The 21,384-nt window shown below is 32.0% G+C and overlaps 1 protein-coding gene across 1 annotated transcript in view; it reads right to left on the bottom strand.

Annotated features, from left to right (window-relative positions):
* Nucleotides 1-614: 614 nt before the first annotated feature.
* LOC124363199 (heat shock protein 105 kDa) overlaps nucleotides 615-21,384 on the bottom strand; it is a 29,055-nt gene continuing 8,285 nt past the window's right edge. Inside the window, 9 exon segments of the mRNA XM_046818360.1 lie at nucleotides 615-1,090; nucleotides 1,392-1,519; nucleotides 2,334-2,428; nucleotides 2,431-2,591; nucleotides 4,373-4,449; nucleotides 6,533-6,777; nucleotides 7,771-8,004; nucleotides 11,322-11,444; nucleotides 19,869-20,067. Coding sequence (XP_046674316.1) covers nucleotides 630-1,090; nucleotides 1,392-1,519; nucleotides 2,334-2,428; nucleotides 2,431-2,591; nucleotides 4,373-4,449; nucleotides 6,533-6,777; nucleotides 7,771-8,004; nucleotides 11,322-11,444; nucleotides 19,869-20,067 — 1,723 coding nt within the window. The 3' untranslated portion in view covers nucleotides 615-629.

The raw sequence follows: 21,384 nt of genomic DNA on the forward strand, positions 1-21,384 counted from the left end.
AGCATGGAACAGCTGGTTACTACAGAGTACAAACTCTAGCGCTAACAAAACAATTCCCAACATTTTGTGTCCGTTTACACTCCTCCCAAATAAATTCTAAATGCAAAAAGCATACAATTACCTACGTTTTTGTTAATAACTATTTTAATAAACTCATGTATTGAATCAAAACTTAAGAAACAACAGAAAACTTAGTTTCTAGAAATATAATATGATGTTCTAGAACATATTTTGTAAAAAATAAGAAATTCAGAAAGTTAAAATGGAAAATGTAAGAATTGCATTTTGTGATTTATAAAGGTGCATAGATACTTGTATGTATTTTCCATTTAGATTTCATTTCTGATAAAGTTCACAATTAATCAACAGTACTTCTCTGCTGAACCGACCAATTGATGGTTTTTTTTCTTTACTTTCACGAACTCCTACCAGTGTCACTGGACAATTTTGTAGATAAGAATCTAGAGACAATGGAGGTTTCAACTAAACAACTGTTACAGACTGGACATTAAGTTTCAATGAAATGTTTGGTAGCCTCACACAGGTACGTCCATCGTTTCCTACGGAACACAATCTCGATAAGATTGCCAATTTGAAGACAAGCCAATCATCGTCACCTTGTTACTAGCTCAGCCGTAGAGTTTCAAGTAAATCCCAAGTCGAACTCCGCTAAACAATTCTGCACATACCACGTCATGAAACCAATTGAACAGCTTTTGCGGATCATTCATTATCTCTTCATTGAGGACAGAAGATTTGCGTTTGGGACTCGGTTTCGAACGGTCTTTGGCTCCCTCAGGAGTCTTTACTCCCTCTGTTCTCTGTTTTGCCGCAGATTGTGCCATTACCTCCGGTGAAATCGGCTCACTCTCCATTCCGTTGACCGATTCGTTGGGGGGAATCGTGGAGGCATCCATCGGTTCCGGTGGGGCCTGCTCGTCATTTGTGTCGTTTTCAGATGCCGGCAACTTCTCCACCAAGGACGCTCCACTGATGGTCAGGATTCCGTGAAGGTTGACTCTGACTTTCACCTTCACTTTAGCACTTTCACCTTCTGGAGTTGGTTTCACATCTTTCACTGTGAATTGGCCTGAAATATATGAATAATGGATGAGTAATCTTTGTCTAAAATCACAATAATACAGATAAGGTAAGATTAATGTACTTTAATTCCTTAGGCCTGAATCATTAATTTATCTCATTAAAATTTAGCAAACTTTAACAGCACACTGTTGGAATGTATAAGCAAATTTAAAATGACTTTTAGAAAGCATTGAAGTGTTTGTTAATCTTTACTGCTAATTTTGACTTTGAAGTAAACAAGTACCTATAAATGTGATAAGCTGTAGTTTAAGTAATTAAGTATTAAGTAATGTAGAAGTGAAAATTACCTATATAGCTGTCAGGATAAGGGGTTGGAGCAGCATAGTACGCTTTGATAGTAAACGGTTCTCTTCTGTAGAATGTCAGCATCTTGCTGAATGGAACTTGGTGGTGCTGAGGGAACACCTCCATTTCTCTGCAAAAAAAGAAATAGTTGGACCGTGACACACTTGCTGTGTAAATGATATCACTACATATCAAATTTTAATCGGTTTTTCGACGTCTTGCTGTGTAATTAATGTTCACAACAATTTAAATTAAGATGTAGTGAAAATAAAACAGGGCTGAGGAATGTTGTGAAGATTATATGTTTTACAAGTGAAAAAAAACTGCCATAAAAATTTAATGTCACAGAGCCTGTAAATGTCTACCGTTATGTATTTTACAGTATATTAGAATAAATGTTTCCATGCCATGTCTGGAATTTTAAGTCATATTTTCTTTCTGTAATACATTATTAGCTAAATACATTAATATTATTTACTTTTTTTTAAACAAATTTAACTTTTTTCATTATATTTGTATTAATATTGAATTTAAATAATTTTTAAATATTTAACTTTAAGTACCGGTATTTTAATTTTGATTTGTTCATGTTCTTAAACGTTTTTAAATCAGCATTTGCCCAAGATTATGCCTCTCCAATAATTTTAAACAGTTTTAAATTTAATTTTTAATTTTGAGCTGCAAGAAGGCTATAAAATAGTAAACAAACTATAAATTTTTAAAATAAAAAATGAAACAGATTTTACACATTTGGGATCATTTCATTTTCCTAAAAAATACTTCTTTATAGAAGTTTCATATGATTTCAGTATGGCTCACAAAAAACTGATACACCAGACTGTTCAACCCGACACTACAAATAGATCCATTGAGACAAATCAGTTAACAAGTCTGGCTAAAGGAACATTTAACCAAGCATTTTAGTGCTGCAGCACTCGACTTACCCGTTCTCCCCCATGTTGGCGTCCCAGACAAGTTTGATGGGGTAGTTCTGAAGATCTGTGACACTGAATTCCCGCACCCTGACGGCGGGGGAGAGAGCATCGCGCACTGCAGTGCGCAGCCTCGTGACACTGCCTCGTCCTGGTTCAGTGTTGTGCTCGGATGTTTCCCGAAGATGTTCTCGATTAAGCTCTTAATCGCAGGGATACGGCTGGAGCCTCCCACAATTTCGACGGAATGAATCTCATCCTGTCGCAGCTCTAAAACAGCATCAAATTTGTTATTCCACATTAATATTTTGGAGAAACAGTAAAAAAAATAAAACAATTAATATTAAAGAGCATTAAAGAATTCTCTTAAAGTTAAATAAAGATAATTGGTTGTGTCACTATCCTTCTAGAACTTAAGCTTAACTTGGCAGCAATATTCTGCTATAAAAAGGTAATTTCCCTAACTATTACAAGGACTCTTAATTTTACTCGGTCTGGTTCTACTGGAAGATACAGGGGGAAAAACTATGAAAAAATCTGCTGATCAGGTGATTAAAACAATCTAGCCATCAATTTGAGATATTTTAAATTTTTTTACAATTACAACAGGAATTGAAGTTTTCAAATAAGATGAAGATCTGTCGAATAAGATGATCTGTCGTAATATCCATTTAAAAAGCTGGATGACTTTACTATTGTTCCAATTATAGACCTCTATCGTTTAAATTTCAACTATAATAAGTTTTGTGGATGTGATAAAGTATACAAATATATTTTTCCTTGTAAACATTGGTATGTATATAAAACCGTGAATAAACTTTGTTGACTTGTATGGCAACCGATGGTCTATTTTTCTTGATATGAAGAAAGCATTCAATATTCTCAATCACAAAATTTTATTGTAAAATATTTAAATTGTAGCTTTAGAGGACTAGCTGAAGTATGGTTAAAACATTATTTAAGACAAAAGTGTTTTAAAATTATTGGAACTACAAGTCAACTAATAATTAACTACAGTGCACCACCAAAGTTTAATGTTGGGGTTTTACTGATATTACACAGGTTTACAAATTACTTTTGCAATTAATTTTTTTCATCGAGTCTACACAATATTCAATGTTGACACTGTACTAGCCTCTTAAAGTAAGAAAATTCATAATCCATTAAAAATATTATTGGACATGAGGTATACAAAATGGTGGTTTTTATAGTAATAAGTCAGAATCAACAAGTGTGACAAAAATACTTAGGCCTACATAAATGTTGTATTCCGCTACAAAATAAATGTTCAGAGACTTATTTTATGTAAGCATAACAATTGCTATCACTGAGCAAAATACATGTAAAATATAAGGACATAATATTACATTAAATTATATACATGAAAATTTACTTAACTTAAACATTTAAATTTAAGTTAAGACAAATAACCACTTTAAAACCACTTGAAACATTACAAAAGGTTATCTGATAGGTTTATTTGAAGAAATATGATAAGTATTATTATTCTTCTCAGATTTCTGTAGTTAAGACCAGTCTTTTTGCATGAAATGTTGAGAGTACTTTTTCTGAACAGTAAAACTAAGTAGTATGTGTGAACACAAAGAGGGAAAATTGTTGTGTCTGCTACAGAACTTACTTTTTATTTCTCTTTGTATTTATTATTAAATTATATTTATTAGGCATATCAGTTTGAGTGTGTCAAAAACTTATATATTTTATGGGTTATGGGTTTATTCAATTAATTATGTTTAATTACTGATGTTTTACAATGTAAGAATTACATTTATTTTTTTGTAGAGAAAATGCAGATTTATTTAGTTGTTCTATAAACACAGCCACATTGGCTGGTATTCTTTATTTTATTGTGTAAATTTGTTGGTTTTGCATTCAGATAGTGCTGTGTTTAAACTATGTATACTCGTACAACACACGGTTTTATTACAACATTTGCATTTGTAGACCTTCACCATTAACATAAAATTCAACAGTGGGCTGATAAACAAAACATGATTTTTCTTATATAACAAAGTTATATCTGTAATACTGACTTGAATCCTCAAGACACTTCTGCAGTGTTTTCTCCACACGTTGCAACAAGTGAGCGCACAGTGCCTCCATTTCAGATCTGCAATAGAAAACAAATGTGTAAGTAATTAATTAATTCCACATTTTACAACTTTTAAAATAACCATTATCACTATAACATTATCAAAATTCAAAGCAAATGTCGCGTAAAATTATGGTTTTCCAAGAACTTAATTTTTTATCTATTTAATATAGTGGGATTTTGTTATTATCTATTTTCAGTTGTTAATTTGTTCCTTTATATTGTATCCAGAAAAAGTGTAATATAACAGTATCAATGACAAAAACATTAATCTGGCTGAAATGAAGTAATAAACCTAATAGTATCTACATGAGTTATCTTAACGGAACAGATAAACACAGCCATGTGGCAACAAGCAATTAGTGTACTACATCACAACAAATACCATCTATGAAATACTAATGAACACAATAAATTATCCTTCTAATAAATTAATTAGGCCTTCAACACATTCAGTAAATTCTTCATTTATTAGAGGAATTTTTCTTGAGAAGCTTAGGGTAGTGAATATTGTACCTCTGAGTAAAAAAGGTGATTTAATTGATTTATCAAACTATCGACCGGTATCTATTCTATCATCCATTTCTAAAATATTTGAAAGAGCCACATAAAATCAATTCGCTTGGTACTTGAAAAATAACTCTCTGCTAGAATAAGAGCAACACAGCTTTAGGTAAGGACATTCCATAATAATTATCGCAAAAATAGATTTTATTAACCGAGTTGATGCCGGTGAAAAAAACTGTACGATATTTCTTAGACTCGATTAGGGCTTTTAATAAGTGTTTTACATTAAATATTGTTGGAGAAAATTTCTAGGTGTAGAGAAACATATATTATCATGATTTAAATCTTATTTCAGCGAGAGAAAAAAATTGTCAGTTTTAAATACAATATAAAAATATTACAAAAAACATGCAAGTCCTCTCTAGTTGAAATAAAGCTTTGTATGCCCTAAGGTTAATTTTTTACCCGTTATTGTTCCTATGTATAATAGAGGGTTTACCCATTTATTAAAACATTTAAATGGTAGCAAAATATCTCTTTACGCTGATATCGGGTCAAAAATAAGCTATGCTAATTTACAAGTTGCTAAAGCATCTTCTAATAACATAATGCGAATGACTGATCAATTCTTAAACAATCATCAGTTATTACAAATAAAAATAAACAAATTATATCATGTTCTCATTAAGTCAAATTAATTTTGAGAAAACTTTTAGGAATTATTCATAACCAGCATTTAACTTGGAATGTACATGTCAATCAATCAACATAAAAGATATCATCAGCTCTACATGTGATATACCGAATGTCAAAATTTTGCTATCTTAGTATGTTTAAAGCTCTTTATTTTGCATATATTGATTCAATCATATGGTTCTGAATATGTATTTATGGATCAATGTCAAAATTTAATTTAAATAGAATTTTAATATTGCAAAAGCGTGCTATACATATTATTCTAGGTTTACCGTGAACCAGTAAGGGAAAAGTTTATACTTAGTGTCTTTCATTCTATTATATATAAAAAAATGACTAATATTAATCAATTAACTGTTCTGGAATCCACCAGAAACAGAAATAGAATAGCCATTAAAAAGCACAGATTACCATTTTTTTCAAAAAGAAAACAAGTTATAATAGTGCAATCATTTTTTACAATTTCCTAAACCAATTAAGAAAGTCACAAATATTAATATTTTTGAAAGCACTAAAGGAATTACTAATTTAGAAACCATTGTATGATTTAGATGAATTTTGTTCAAGTTAAAATTACTATTTATATTTTTATATGCTTACGTTATGAATGAATTTTTTAGGATGTTTAGATTTAAAACAATATTTAATCAATACTACATGTATGTTTTAACGAATAAAGATGTTTTCAATTCAATTTGTCAGTTATACTGGGTTACACTGTTTCAGTTTGTATTGAGAATAAATTGTGTTTTATAAGGAAATATATACAATTTATACATAATGTCCTTTGGCCATTATTTTGCTTGTGGGAGCTCAAACTGAATTTCCATGAAAAAATACGTGAATATGTATAAAAATAGTACAACGAATAACATATTTCAAAGACTGGGTTAATCACCTGTTTATATCACCATGCACATCTTTGTCGTCCATGAAACACTCAATGTTGAGCGGAAGGCGAGTAGAGTTTGCAGACATCTGCTTCTTGACCTTCTCGACCTCAGTGGCCAGTCGTAGGAAGGCTCTGGGGTTGTTCTCAGCGTTAACCTTGTACTTGGAGATGAACTCCTTGTTGAAGTGTTTGGCAAGAATAAAGTCAAAGTCTCTGCCACCGAGCTGGCAATCCGAGGAGCAAGCCAACATCTGAAAAAATTGAAACCAAATAAATTTATTCAGCATTCTGTATTCTCTGAAATTCGGGTTTTGAATTAACCGGTAATGTAGAATTCCTCTCCTATTCAGTTGTTTTGTCCAATTAAATACGTTTTTACTAATATATTTTAGATCCATTTCTCTCTCAAGGCAATGTTATTTTAAAACATTCAATACGGGAGTGTGAAATTCCAACCCAGAAATTCTAGTGCGTGCTACGGCCGGCTGGTAATTCAGCTTCCCCTTTATTGCCTCAGTGTGAGCCCAGGGAACAGATCACCATCTTGGTTGTCTTTCTGTTGTGTGTTGTTGCTTTTAGTATATTGTGGCTGTGTATATGTAACTGTAGTCCAGTGGAGTATACTGAAGTCATTGAACACGTTTTCTGACGGAGAAGAATCCGCTTCAAGTTCAGACAGTTTTGATGATGAAATTTTGAACATTGTGCGAGAGTGGATATTGTTGTTGGTGGTGGTAGTATAACATTAAAAAAAATAAAAATTAAGAAACTGATTTGTGGGTGTAATAGGGGTGGGAGTAAAAAACCAGCGGAATACTCAGTACAAACTGAACGACGACTATCAACAGTGTCGGTGGGCAGGAATTCTAGCTCGGAGATGAAGTCATCAATTCCAGCCAACAAGAATTTCATTAGATTTTTGGATATCCCAAAATATATTTTTGGGTGGGTAAACCAATTTTATTTTTGCTTCGCATGTTGCCTTTTTCCCGCAGCGAAGGTTTTAAGAGGTTTGAAACAATTTTAGACACCCAGTGCAGAAAATACTATCGAGAAACGAAACCTAGTAACTTTCACACAGACTGCAAAACTTACGATGTTTGAAGTAGTCATATCCCTTTCATAGAGTTTTGTTAAAGATACTTTGAATATTAAACGTTAATAGGAAGTTCAAGTTATATAATAAGGACAGTAGTGCAAAACCACATTATATTAAAACACGGACTTTTGATGATTTTTATTACCTTGAGTTTACCCTTATTGAAAGCACAGGCAGACACTTGAAGTGAGGCATGGCCACAGTCCACAAAGACGACATTCCTAGGCTTCTCCTCGGGCGGTGGCAGGTCCTGCTTGTAGATACCGTAGGCAAGAGCGGTGGCTGTGGTTTCGTTGAACAGCCGCAGAACGTTCAGGCCAGCAATAGCTGCAGCGTCCAGCAGGGCTTTCCTCTCAGCATTTGTGAAGTACGACGGAACCTATACCGATATTTACATTTTTACAACTCTGTTTGAAATTACATAGAGACAGAGTTAGGATGCTCTATTCTACTTAACTCTTAACTTAATAGTTTTTTTAAGTTACACTCTCACATTAAAAGAATTGCCGACCAAATGTCTCTCTCTAAAAGGGGAACGTTGAATGAGTTAACCAATTGCAGATCGATCATGTGACTGGGCCTTGCAGCAGAGACTAGCTCAGGTCACAAAAGCGATTTGCTTTTAATTTTACATCTCAATAGTTCTAAAAATATCTAGTAGACTGTGTGAGCATCAATATTACTAACAATGACCTTTCTTTAGATTTCTCAAACATGTTTTTAAATATTCTATAGATCATAGTTGTTAAGTAGAAGTTGAAGAATCGGCTGAATTTACTCTCCGCTACAGATCTCAGATTTGTGTTGGGGCTAAACACAACATTTACACTGATCTATTAAATAACATAATATGAATAAACTTTTAACACTTTTAAACTTTTATTTTCTTATTTTTTTATGTATAAGAAAATAAAAGTTTAAAAGTGTTAAAAGTTTATTCATATTATGTTATTTATTATAAAACACTTTTCGAGGCTACATCTCTAACTGATCTATTGTTTTTACAGCTGTTTTTACAACAGAAACCAGTTTCGCATTTTATAGTATAGGTTGCATGTATTATGTGCTGTAAAAAAGTACTATATGTAATAATAACACAAATGAAGCTCTGCTTTACTGTTCTGCTGCCGATGCATTAGTTAATTTACGTTAACAGAGACACGCATGGCCAAACAAATCGATCCACAATGGGACAATCTTCCTAAATAATAATGTACTGATATTAGATCCAAAATCGTTAGTAAATAATGAATTTATTATCCCAAACAAAGTTAAAGAAATATGACACTCAAATAAGGAAAAAAAAAAATTCCCAACACTATTTTGCAATTCTGATTATCTCTTCTGTTACTTTATGAAGTGAATATATTACTATTAAATAAAATGAGAGCAGTAAAGTTGTTTTGTCTCAACTTTCCGAACTGACTGCAATACTAGTTTTACGTGAGAAATACTCCATTATTTGCAGCAGATTTACATACACTATCATATTACAGCTTAACACAATAAATAACAAACATATCAGACTATTACCATGCTGTAATAGTGATTATCCACTAATTGCTTTTTATTAGTATGAAAATTTGATATCTAAAAAACTGTACGATATAAGAAGGTAAATTTTTATGTCGAGCATAATAATTTTTGGTATCAATTTACAATACCGTGACCATGGAAAGGTATGTTCATTTTTTTTTCCTGAAAACTACAATTTTTCCTGAAAACAATAGTGAAGAAAAAATTCGTCGGCAACGAAAATCAAAGGAATTACGATTTTTTGAAATCCTCTGAAAACTCTGTTTTTGACAGTACCTCTGGCAACACTATCCATATTTGACAGTTTGGTATTACTCCGCGGCTCTCTAAATTAAAGAAGGGACGCCATTTTGAACTATTTTGTTCCTCCGTGTCTATTCTTAACCTCCTTATTGGACAGTTTCGTATAACTCTGCGGCTCTCAAATAAAGAAGGGATGCCATTTTGAACTATTTTGTTCCTCCGTGTCTATTCTTAACCTCCTTATTGGACAGTTTCGTATAACTCTGCGGCTCTCAAATAAAGAAGGGATGCCATTTTGAACTATTTTGTTCCTCCGTGTCTATTCTTAACCTCCTTATTGGACAGTTGCGTATAACTCTGCGGCTCTCAAATAAAGAAGGGACGCCATTTTGAACTATTTTGTTCCTCCGTGTCTATTCTTAACCTCCTTATTGGACAGTTTCGTATAACTCTGCGGCTCTCAAATAAAGAAGGGATGCCATTTTGAACTATTTTGTTCCTCCGTGTCTATTCTTAACCTCCTAGTTCAGTAGTGGTAATGGCACACCTTTGTGTTGATGTTCGTTATCTTACGTGGAAGCAATTCGTAAAGACGAGTATGGAGTTTTGCAATTTTATGTAAACCACAGGGCTTATAACCGGACTAGGCGTTGTGGTAATAGGAAGTGTGGCAACGAACTCGTTGTAAACGAATTTGGGGACTTCAGTTTTCGGTGTGGAAAGTACTACAATGAACATTAAGGTAAGTGATAAGTTACTGAAATGATAGTGACTAGTACGTTAATCCTGTCAACGATGCCTGCCCGCTGCGCACTGCTTGCTCTTTTAGAAAAAAAATTAACTCGAGCTTGCAAAAGTCGAATCCCAGATCACGTGATGCCCCTGCTCCTTAACGCAATAATGCCCGAAAGGCATCAATATAATACAATAATATTCTTTCCCCCCAGTTTATATGCACCTGTGATAATAATACTAGGCTATAAATGCCCAACCCATGAAAAAAAGTCCATTTTCCATGGTCACGGTATTGTAAATAAATACCTAATTTTTAAATAAAAAAGGTAAAGCATACATTTTTAAATACTTCATTTATAGTTACAACAATTAAAAGATATGAATTCTTTAACAATCTTTGAAGTCTTTTTTCATTTGAAATTTTTAACATTAAATTTGATTCTGTACTTTCTGCAACCAAAATAATTGTTTATCTCTTCACATAACATTTCTTTATTACAAAATGCAAACATTTAAAAAATACAACTGTTTTTCTTATTTACATCAAACAACTTTAAAAGTGTCATAAATAAAAATTGCATTCTACAAAAACGCCAAACCCCCTTAAATGTCTAGGTCCAAATCTAATAATCCTAGAAAATTACAAATATTTTAAATTGAAGAAAATAGGACATAAGGCAGCATATCTAGTAGATATTTCATAATAATTACTGTTTATGAAAGCACAAACATTAAAATTAAACAGATCTCTAAAGAAAATACAGAATCATACTATTATAATAAACGCTCAACGCATTGATGCAAGTAACGTAGATCAGATAACTCTATCTGTTAGTTTGTAACATGAGGTGATTAAATGATTGGTTGGCATTCACTAAACACTGTTGAAATACACAAGAAAACAACTAATTATTCAGTAATGTTACTAGACGACAAGAATTACAGTTTCTTGGAGGAAAGCTAAGTTTTCCAATACAAAAATAAAAATTTGACAATCCTAGAACTAATTCTAGTACGCTCCAAAATAATGAGCATGTAAAACAATAATAAATCATTGTTGAATGTAGCATTCAACCATTATAACAAAAATTTAATCATGGTATATGGAGGAAAAATCCAAACTGGAACACAACATACAGAAAATATTCAGAACTGTAGCAACTGATATGGTTGTTCACTTACCGAGATCACACAATCATTCACTTTGGTCTTGAGGGCAACTTCCGAAGTATCCTTGAGTTTTGTTAGTAACATAGCAGTTATTTGTTCAGGAGAAAATACGTGGTCTTCATCTAAATAGTGAACCTTGAACAGAATACACCAACATTTATAGTAGAATTAAATTAATTCTCCTTTATTTTTTAATTATACAGTTTGAATATTCAAACTTCAATCATTCTACTAAATTAACCCTTTGAATGCCGGAGCATCGCTGTCAGCGGTCCAGCATTATATGCAAGAAATGCCAGAATCGCTGTTAGCGACTTCTGCAGTAACGCTTATATTTTATATAGTATTTATCTAAATTGGCTCAATGACTATACATACGCATTCCAAAGGCTTCAACGTAACTTTTGATGTACGTTTTTGTTGCATTCTGGTTAGATTCTGATTTTTACGGCGTTTGTAAAGTGAGCGCATCAGTCGAGTTTAGAATCGACCGCTATGCAGACGAGCCGTCACATGTTTTGTTTGCGCTGCTGTTTATTTCACAAATGATATTGAAAGTTTTTAAGTATAAATGGGTTTGTAGTGTTAGTATCTTCAAATTATTTTGTTTGTGTATGTTGTTCTAGTCTGTGTGTAAGTAGAACAATGACTTGACCGTGAGTTACGGCGATCATAAGCAGCTAGTACTTTACTAAATATACGTTTGTATAGTTTTAATGTTTTTTGTGTTTGTTCAGTGATATTTATAAACAATGAGTCGTAAAAACATTGCTGACAATGAAGACCTAGTATTGCAGGCATTAGATTTAAGCATTAGCAGTGTAGACAATACACAGAGTGTTAGGTTAGGTTAGAAAATTTCTAGTTTTGTAGTGGTTCATATTTTTTATGTCTTTTTGTAAAGAATTTAAATACAGTATAAGATAGAATAACTAAAAGTGAAAAAATAAAATATTTCAACAACACTAAGTTGTGACAAAATAAAAAACAAAATTTTGTTGCTCATAAAGTTTTTGTTAATGATTTTTTCTATTATTTGTATAAAAACGTTAAATAAGTGATCAATGTATTATATTTATAAAGAAATATATTTAAAAAAAAAAACCAAAACCCAAGACATTATACCAATAAATAAATTTTTTATGAATTTTTAACCAGACCCTTGCAGAATCAAGCATTTTTGCTTGGCATTTTATGCATACCATATAGCAAAACGCTGCGGCACTCAAAGGGTTAATTAAGTTTTTACTATATAGAGACCAAATAGACTGGATTTCAGATGGCCAACATTTTAATAAAATGAAATGGAAAGATAGATAAAAACATATTAAAAATAATCCAAGTTTTATAACAAAAAAATTATTTCATAAAAAAATTGAAAATAATGTTATAAAGATGAGAAAAAATTACATTTTAAATTTCAAAATTTCAAAAAGATTGGATTATAAGATATTAGTTGATACAAATTATGGAAAGACAGGTGGCAAAAATCACATGGTAAACACCAAGCTAGTGAAGTACGATTGCAGGCAGATAGTTGTAAAACGCAGTTGAGTGATTGTACTAAAGCATAATAACTAATTGTCAATTAAATGGAATCAATGAGAGTTATTTTCTAAAATTTATTTATAACTAACAGTCTAGTTCTTGATTTATATTTACAAACCACTATTTTTATTTATTAGACATGTGTATGTAGATCACGGTTCATTGCAATCATTTAGAAATGAAAATCTAAACATTACAATAATTATGAAATTAAACTCTAAATTTAACACATCAAATCATATCTCTCTTTATTCATGGAATATTATATATTAAAAAATCGAATAGTGTCAAGAACATTAAAATTATAACTAATCAATTCAGTTCTAGAACTAAAAACAAACATAAAACAGTCATACTAATATTTTAGAGCCCTTTCACTTATTTAATTGCTTGTGTTAATCTAAGTATATTGTTAATATTCCTTTACCTTTGACACATTAAACCTTGTATCAAGCTAAAACCTGACATGGTTTAATTGGTCAATTCACACAATGATTGTACTTATAATAGGCAGGCTAAATTCAATTAAACTTACTTTGTTATGCACAAGTCATCTTTATTGCACATTCATACAGAACATGTGCAATGTCAATAAATATATGCTAAAATATAAATATAAATTAAATTTATAGCAAAGAGACTGAACTAATTAATAAAATATACTTGCTAGGTGTTAAAAATGTTACACGACAATACATTAAAATGTGATAAAAAATACATAAAGAATAAATAATTAATTATATATAAAATAAATACTATATGCTTATAAACAAGTTTAACAACACATTCTTGAAGCTCTTTTCTTATTGGGTATTATATATTAATTTAAAACAAACTCTCCAATAATATAAGTTTTTTTATTTTTGTGAAGCCTTTCGTACTCAATGATAACATCTTTGGACCCGCATAACTGAATAAAAGTTCTCATTGTCCGAAGATGTTCTCATTCAGTACGAAAGGCCTCACAAAAATAAAAAAAACTTATATTATTGGAGAGTTTGTTTTAAATTAATATAGTTTAACAATTTTAAAAATTTCAACACTTAGTAAAGAACAATTTTAAGACATGTGCTATTGAAGTAAAAACAAAAAATTTCTTGAATACTATAAAAGCAGTGGCTGGATAGAAAAGCCAAGGTCTCTCTCTTGAACTTTGTAAAAGATGTCTCCTTTTATATGTAATCTGGGAAATGGTTTAAACAGGCTGATGCAGGTATAATATGGGGATTTTTCATTTAAGGTAATTTTATGTAATGGATACTGTATCAAAGCAAAATTTCGAGTAACATGGGAATATACATGGTTTCTAATTAAAATTTGTCTAATTACTTCTGAAAAAAAACTACACATAGATATATACATAGGGAGGGAAGGGGTAACATTTTGAGATTTTGAAACATTTCCCTGCAAGGGTGTCTGAAGCCAGTGCCAGTCAGAACTCTTGATGACCTTTTTTTGCATAAGGAACACTCTAGAAGACTCGCTGGAGGTGCCCCGAAAAATCAAACCCTAGGATATTAAGGAATTGAAATAAGCAAAATACACATGGCAAAGAGTTAGATGATCAACAACTTGAGAATAAGTTAGAATTAAATAGAAAGCTTTGCTGAGTTTAGGAAGTAAGGAACCAATATGCTGCCAAGTAAGGGAATCGTCGATGAACAAGGCAAGAAATTTAGTACATGTAACAGTATTAAAGTCACATTGGAGATATGAAGAGTCTGTCTGAGGAATTTTACAATGATTTAAGTGAAAATCTATAAACTGTTTTACTAGAATTTAGTTTTAAGTAGGAATTGAGTTGTTGGATACTTGGAATTAAGAATTGATGAAGGACATTTTTGTTACTTGCTGAGGCAACTATGGAAGAGTCATCAGCAATACATTAGAATTTGCACTTTTGACATGAGTTCTGGGAGATCATTGCAATATATAAGGAAGAGGAGTGGACCAAGAATTGAACCTTGATGGATACCCGAGATGACTTTTTCATAGCTGCTCTGAACATTATCATCCACAGCCACCCTTTGTTGACAGTTCATAAAAAATGATCGTAGCCAGTTCAGGGCGACTTCGCCAATGCCATAAAGATTTAAGCTTACTCAGCATCACTTCGAAATCAGCACAGTCAAAGGCCTTGGATAGGTCACAGAAAGCACCAATAGCAAAGTGCGACCCATCCACTGCCCTCGAAACCCCGCCCACAAACTCAAAAATGGCATCTACTGTACTTCTCTTGTGTCGAAAGCCAAACTAAAAAGGGGACAAGATGTTGTTGCTTTCAAGATAATCAGTCTTTTGTAGGCGATCTTCTAGAATACCTTTGAAAAGGTAGATAGAATGGAAATTGGTCTCTAATTATCAACAGTAAGTATGTGTTTCTGTTTTGGAACTGCCTTTACGACTAAAAACTTCAAAAGATCTGGGAAAATGCCACTTTTAACACTTAGAGTGCTAATCCCGTAATTTTACGGAACGGCGAAACTTCGGAAGAATGCTAATCCCGTAGTTTTACGTGGTTGTCATTTCAATTGGTATTATATTACATTGTCCGTATTTAAACGGGTTTTGCCTACTCTACAATGTTATTTGGGTTTTTAGTAACACAATTCACCGCTAGAAAGCGTCAGATGTATTGTATGAGCTTAATGACAAAGCAACTTCGGTCGCGTTGTTTACGTGCCGCTGACGTGACGTTCGTTGCAACCGGCAGTCGATGTCGCAATCATGGCTTCTCACAGCTTGAACGACGTTGCGATCAGTGATGTATTAGATGAAGATAGTTTTATTGGTGTAGATAGTATTTTTGACGATTCTGACATTGATCCTGATTTAATGGAAGAAGATTAGACACATACTTCAGGTAAGAATAAGTAAGTCTATTTATCATATAAACATCAGTCTAAAAGTTTGGTTATGTTATTGTTTTCGTGAATCAAACTATAATTTGTATTATAATAAATTAACTTTATTCAACTAATATTCTATTCTTATGAATAAAATGAAAATATATTCATATTTTACATAGTATATTATTATGTTACAGATGCTGAAAACAGTGCTGACAGCGAAAATGTGATGCCGACGCATCAATATGACGGCATAGTTTTTTGTCAAAAAACTACAAAACATAAAAACATGATTTGTATTATTCAAAGGACAGTTTATATTTGTAAATGGGTCATTGTAAATAATTGTATATATGCTTAGTTTAGTAGGTTAGATAAAAAAAACTGTCTCAAAAAATAATTTTTTTTCCAAAAATATATGTTTTAAAAAAACATTTTTTATGTGTAGTTTTTAAAAAAAACCACTAACAATCTCACGTTAAAAGAAAAACGAAAGTAAGCTGAATTAAGGCATGTAAGTATTTTTCTCATACTTTAAATACTTTTTTTTAAATAAATTTTTGAAATCCACCAAAAACGCCCAGCATTCTACAGAGTTACATGTCATTTAGGGCCAGCACTCAAAGTGTTAAAAGAAGTATTCATCAGATGTACTAGAGGTTTGGTAATTAAATTAGAGCATTTCTTTAAAAGAAAAGGAAACACCTCATCCCAGCCAGCTGCTTTTTTTTGGTTGTCAAGGATCTAAAATATCAACCACCTCTTTTTCAGTATTTGAAATGAAGTCAACATTTTTTTTAGATTTTTCTGAATTACAAATAAAAATATAGAACGATTTAACTACTTGGATGCATATTAACTCTTTTAACCCGAGATCCATATTATATGGACATCGTAAATATGGAGTCAACTCCCGACGTCCATATAGTGCGGATATGCATTTTGTTTTTAATTGTACTGGCCACCTATTTTACCAAATGCTTTGAAATTCCACAGACTTGTGTACAAAGATGTATTGAATTGAAATATATTAGTTCGTAAAGCTTTGACTTTGTATTTTGTCAGTCTGTGATTGAGAAATTGCAATTCATCTCAGCTGACTACTCACTGATTGTCGCAGACAACTGTATTTACTTCCAAAGATATTTACTTAGATCCTGAACTTACTAACCAGTTTTTCCTTGATTCAGTCACTGAGCTCTCAAACAATCTGCCACAGAATAATTCTCCTTTCATGGATTTATTGGGTAATATTCCTGTTCCTCCTAACTCATTTCAGTGGAAAGAAATTAAACCAGATGATTTAGTTAAAATGGTTTCTAAACTCTCAAATTCCAAAAGTATGGACTATTACTGGTTATCTAACAATATAATCAAGAAAACCATCCATGAAATCAAAAGGCCATTGGCTATTGTCTTCAATAAATGTCTGGAGGCGGGTTTTTTCCCTGACTCTTTAAAAAAGTGTCAAAAGTTATTCCGATTTACAAAAAAGGTGACAAGGACAAGCCGCAAAGTTATCGTCCAGTTTCTATTGTCCCCATTTTCTCTAAAAATTTTGGAAACCATCATGCACCAACAGCTTTTTTTGTATTTTGAATATTTCAATCTCCTGTCTGAATCACAATTTGGTTTTCGGCCAGGCAGGTCCACAACTTCAGCGGTGTTGGAGGTTGTTAGTCATACCCCTTGTGGCCTTCGAGAGGAGGGAATCAACGGCTCTATCTCTCTTAGATTTAAGCAAAGCTTTTGATTGTGTCCCCTTTGATTCAATCATTCAAAAACTCAAATATTATGGTATTTCTGAGAGTGCTTGTCAGATTTATCACCTCTTATCTATCGGATAGAAAGCAGTTTGTATCTATTAAGGGGTGTAATTCTTCAATGAAAGAGGTAACAATTGGAGTCCCACAGGGGTCTGTATTGGGACCTTTCTTTTTTACTGTAATAATTAATGACCTGTCAGTGAACTTAAATGTAAACTCAGTTATCTATGCGGATGACACGTCTCTTTTCTCGAGTAACCGATATCTGGACGTTCTTCAAACAGAGATTGAAAATGCTCAAACCGGAGCATTAAATTGGTTCACCTCCAACAAATTACATTGCAATCCAGAAAAAACTCAAAATCTGTTGCTGAGTTTAACATCTAAAGAAAAGCCTCATCCTGTAAAGTTGTTAGGCTTTGTTATTGATTCGAAATTGACCTGGGCTCAGCATGTAAATAATGTGTGTATAAAAATCTCGAGAGTCAGCTATTTACTATGGAAATTAAGAGCTTTAATATCAATAGAACATCTGAGGTCTTCCTATTTTGCAACCTGTTTCAATCACACTTATCTTATGGTCTAATTCTTTGGGGTCATTCTTCTGGTGTATCGGATATTCTCATCATACAAAAGAAAGTCGTCAGAACACTGTGTGGAGCCAGGTATCTTGAACACTGTCGACCTTTGTTCATCCAAGCTAAAATTCTTACAGTGATCAATTTGTACATCTACCATATCCTTATCTACACTAAAACTAACTTACATTTATTTTTCACTAGGCAGCATTTTCATTGCCATTTGACTAGATTCAGCCATAAGCTTGACTTGCCGCAGCATCGCCTATCAAAAACAGGCTCCTCACATCAGGTAAATTGTGTCAAATTTTTTAACAAATTACACGTTTCGGCTCATGACACTCCATTATCTAATTTTAAGCACAAATTGACCACCTGGTTACAGAATAATCCATTTTATTCTGTAGAGGAGTTTTTACAAACTGATGTTTTGCCTTATCTTTTAAGCATAAGTAGCCTATTTATCTGTCTAATTGTTCATTCATGAAATGTCTTATTTATGTATCTTATTTAATAGCCTGTTTTTTTAATGTATAAATGTGACTGTGCCTATTTCATTGTAATGATCAATGGCAATAAAGTATTTGACTTTGACTTTGACTTTGACTTATTTCATTACGTTGTGAATATTCCACCTTGTTTCATGTTTTTAGGTTAAAAATGGTATAAAGTATGACCGTTAAAACTTTAGTTTGTTATTAATTTGATTTCAATTTTTGAGTGAAAGGAATTGTTCAAAGTCTTTTGTAAGTGAAAATACACCAATTAGTAACCTGTTTGCAAGTGGTGTGGATGTGGGTAATGACGACAATTTGAGTAACAGCTATCTTGACAATTCTGAAAACATTTTCTAATAATGTAAATATCGGATAAAAATGGATTTTAATTTTTTAAATATAGCTTATACACAGTTTTAATTATTTCATCAAACTTAGGTTTTATGTTAAGTACTATGGATTTCAAAGCATATGTTACATTTACTTGTGCAGAAATGGCAAAAAGGAAAAATGAAACGTCCTTACAAAAATTAATGTTATTCAACTTGTAAATAAGGAAGGCCTGTAATTTTTGTTTCCGTGGATTAAAAATAAAATATAACATATAGATATTTGAGAGTCAAATTTTTTTAGCAATATAATTTCTATCAACAAACTTGAAATTTTAAAATTTTAATTATTTTATATATATATATAAAATTTTCAGGATATCATTTTGTTTTTAAATATTTCTGTAAACTACATTTAATAAAAAGTAAAACAAAGAAAAGAATGAGCTTGATAACTAAAAAACAAAATCGCCTAGTTATGAGTTGTTTACAAAACTCATATATTTTGTCTAAAATGGCTTGGGATTTTTGGCATATCACTTGAAATAATAGCCGAAGTTGAAATGGTAAGTTACATCTTTAAAATTAGTTACTTCCTGGCTAATTAAATTCTAGAATAAGTGTTTTTTTGTGATTTAAAAAATTGCTGATACCTCAAAAACTGAGTAACTTGTTAAGGACAAGTTTTGTTATTTACACTAGTCACAGAGTGTTCTACCCCTCCCTACAATTGATTATTATCATTGACATGGGATACCTTAATTATAGATAAACAGTATATATTGTATCAGTTCAACCTTGACAATATGAGTGGCAATTCCGATTGCCACAATCACCAGGAGCCTTGACACCGTTGACCTTGACCACAGCTGGAATTAAACTCTTAAATAAGATGCATACAAAATAAAATCTATATTGTCATTTAAAATTAAATCAAGGATTTGAATAGTTTTACAATAGCGTACTCTGGTATAAAATTAAATTCTACCTACCTTAATTCCAATTGAGCCGTCCTGATTAGCAATTAGATTGTAAGGGAGGTGGACCATTTCTTGGCGAACGTAAGGATCATTGTACTTTCGGCCCAGCAGTCTCTTGAAGCCATGAATGGTGTTTTTCATGTTGGTAACCATTTGGTTTTTTGCGGCAACCCCAAGAACTCTGTTTCGTCCGCTGAAGGCAACACATGATCTGGAAAAACATTTCCAATTGAGCACCAAAAAATGTGGTCTGGTTGATTTTAGGAGTTTTGGAGTGGTCTCAAATGTATAACAGACTGTGACAAATGATTAAACCTTTCAGTGCAAGATATTTTTTTTCAATATTAGTCAATAATGCCAAGGGTGTTTTTAAACGTGTTATCCAAGTGTTATACCATTTTTAGGAATTTGCATACGGTTATTATAAAATGTCACAACTTCTTATTTATTGGCCAATTTTTATAATTTTTGTTGTTGTATTGTACAAAAACGTGTATGTTAACAATAAATATACTCAAAATAATTCTTATATTACAATAAAATCCAAATTTTTTATTTTCAGGTTTGACACTTAAATGAGTACCAAAAACAATTTCTCACACTCAATAAAGTCAAGCACACTAAAATAACACTATATTTTTAATATACACACTATGTATTTTCTTAAAAATGCCCGTTAAACCAGACGCTGGCAGTTTATGCATGTTTTTAAAACCTCAGGTTACCTGAACATTGGCATTGAAAGGGTTAATGTAATTAAAAAATAAACTTCTGATGTTTTTACTTTAAAAAATAAAATTTACTCATAGGACTGTTGCACTACTTATTTGGATACATGGATACACTACATACTTGGAAAAGGTTAGGATTTAGCCAAATAGTCAAGATGTTCAAACGGTTCCTTTGGCTACCCAATTTTGATATTTCAAGTAATAATTTCTCCTAGTAAAATAAAATAATCTGCAGATAGAGAATAGTGTTATTTTTGTTCATACTTCCAAAAATATCATTTAAATCTATTAGAGATATTTATTTGAATAATATCTTATTATTACACCATTCATTGTTTTGCATGACACACTGAAGTTTTTCTTATCACACATTATATAAAAAATTTATGATTGTGCCTCTCAGCACAAATCAATCAAAACATATCCTTTCAGGCATAAAAATAGTTGGAAATCATCTTAAATGCTGAAACTTTGGCTTTCACTATCAATATACAATCAGCAATAGATATATTACACACAGTAAATGTTTATTTAAGTCTAATCCGAGTATGTATTAGTTATTTTGATTTGTATCAGAAAACGACTCTGATCGGATGATGCATTTTTAATGATGTCTCAGAGAGTTTAGGACAATTTCATCCATACAGATTTGGTTGATTGTTTTAGAGGTTTCATTTACGTAAGCAGGTGTTTTGGACTTTCCCAATTCTCTTTGATTGGTAGGATGCTGATTTAAGTGTAGCTGAGTTGGTTGGTTCTGTCTGTCCCCAAGTAAGCTTGGAGGTTGTTGACCTTCA

The sequence above is a fragment of the Homalodisca vitripennis genome, chromosome 5 (assembly GCF_021130785.1).
Source record: "Homalodisca vitripennis isolate AUS2020 chromosome 5, UT_GWSS_2.1, whole genome shotgun sequence".
Taxonomy (NCBI): domain Eukaryota; kingdom Metazoa; phylum Arthropoda; class Insecta; order Hemiptera; family Cicadellidae; genus Homalodisca; species Homalodisca vitripennis.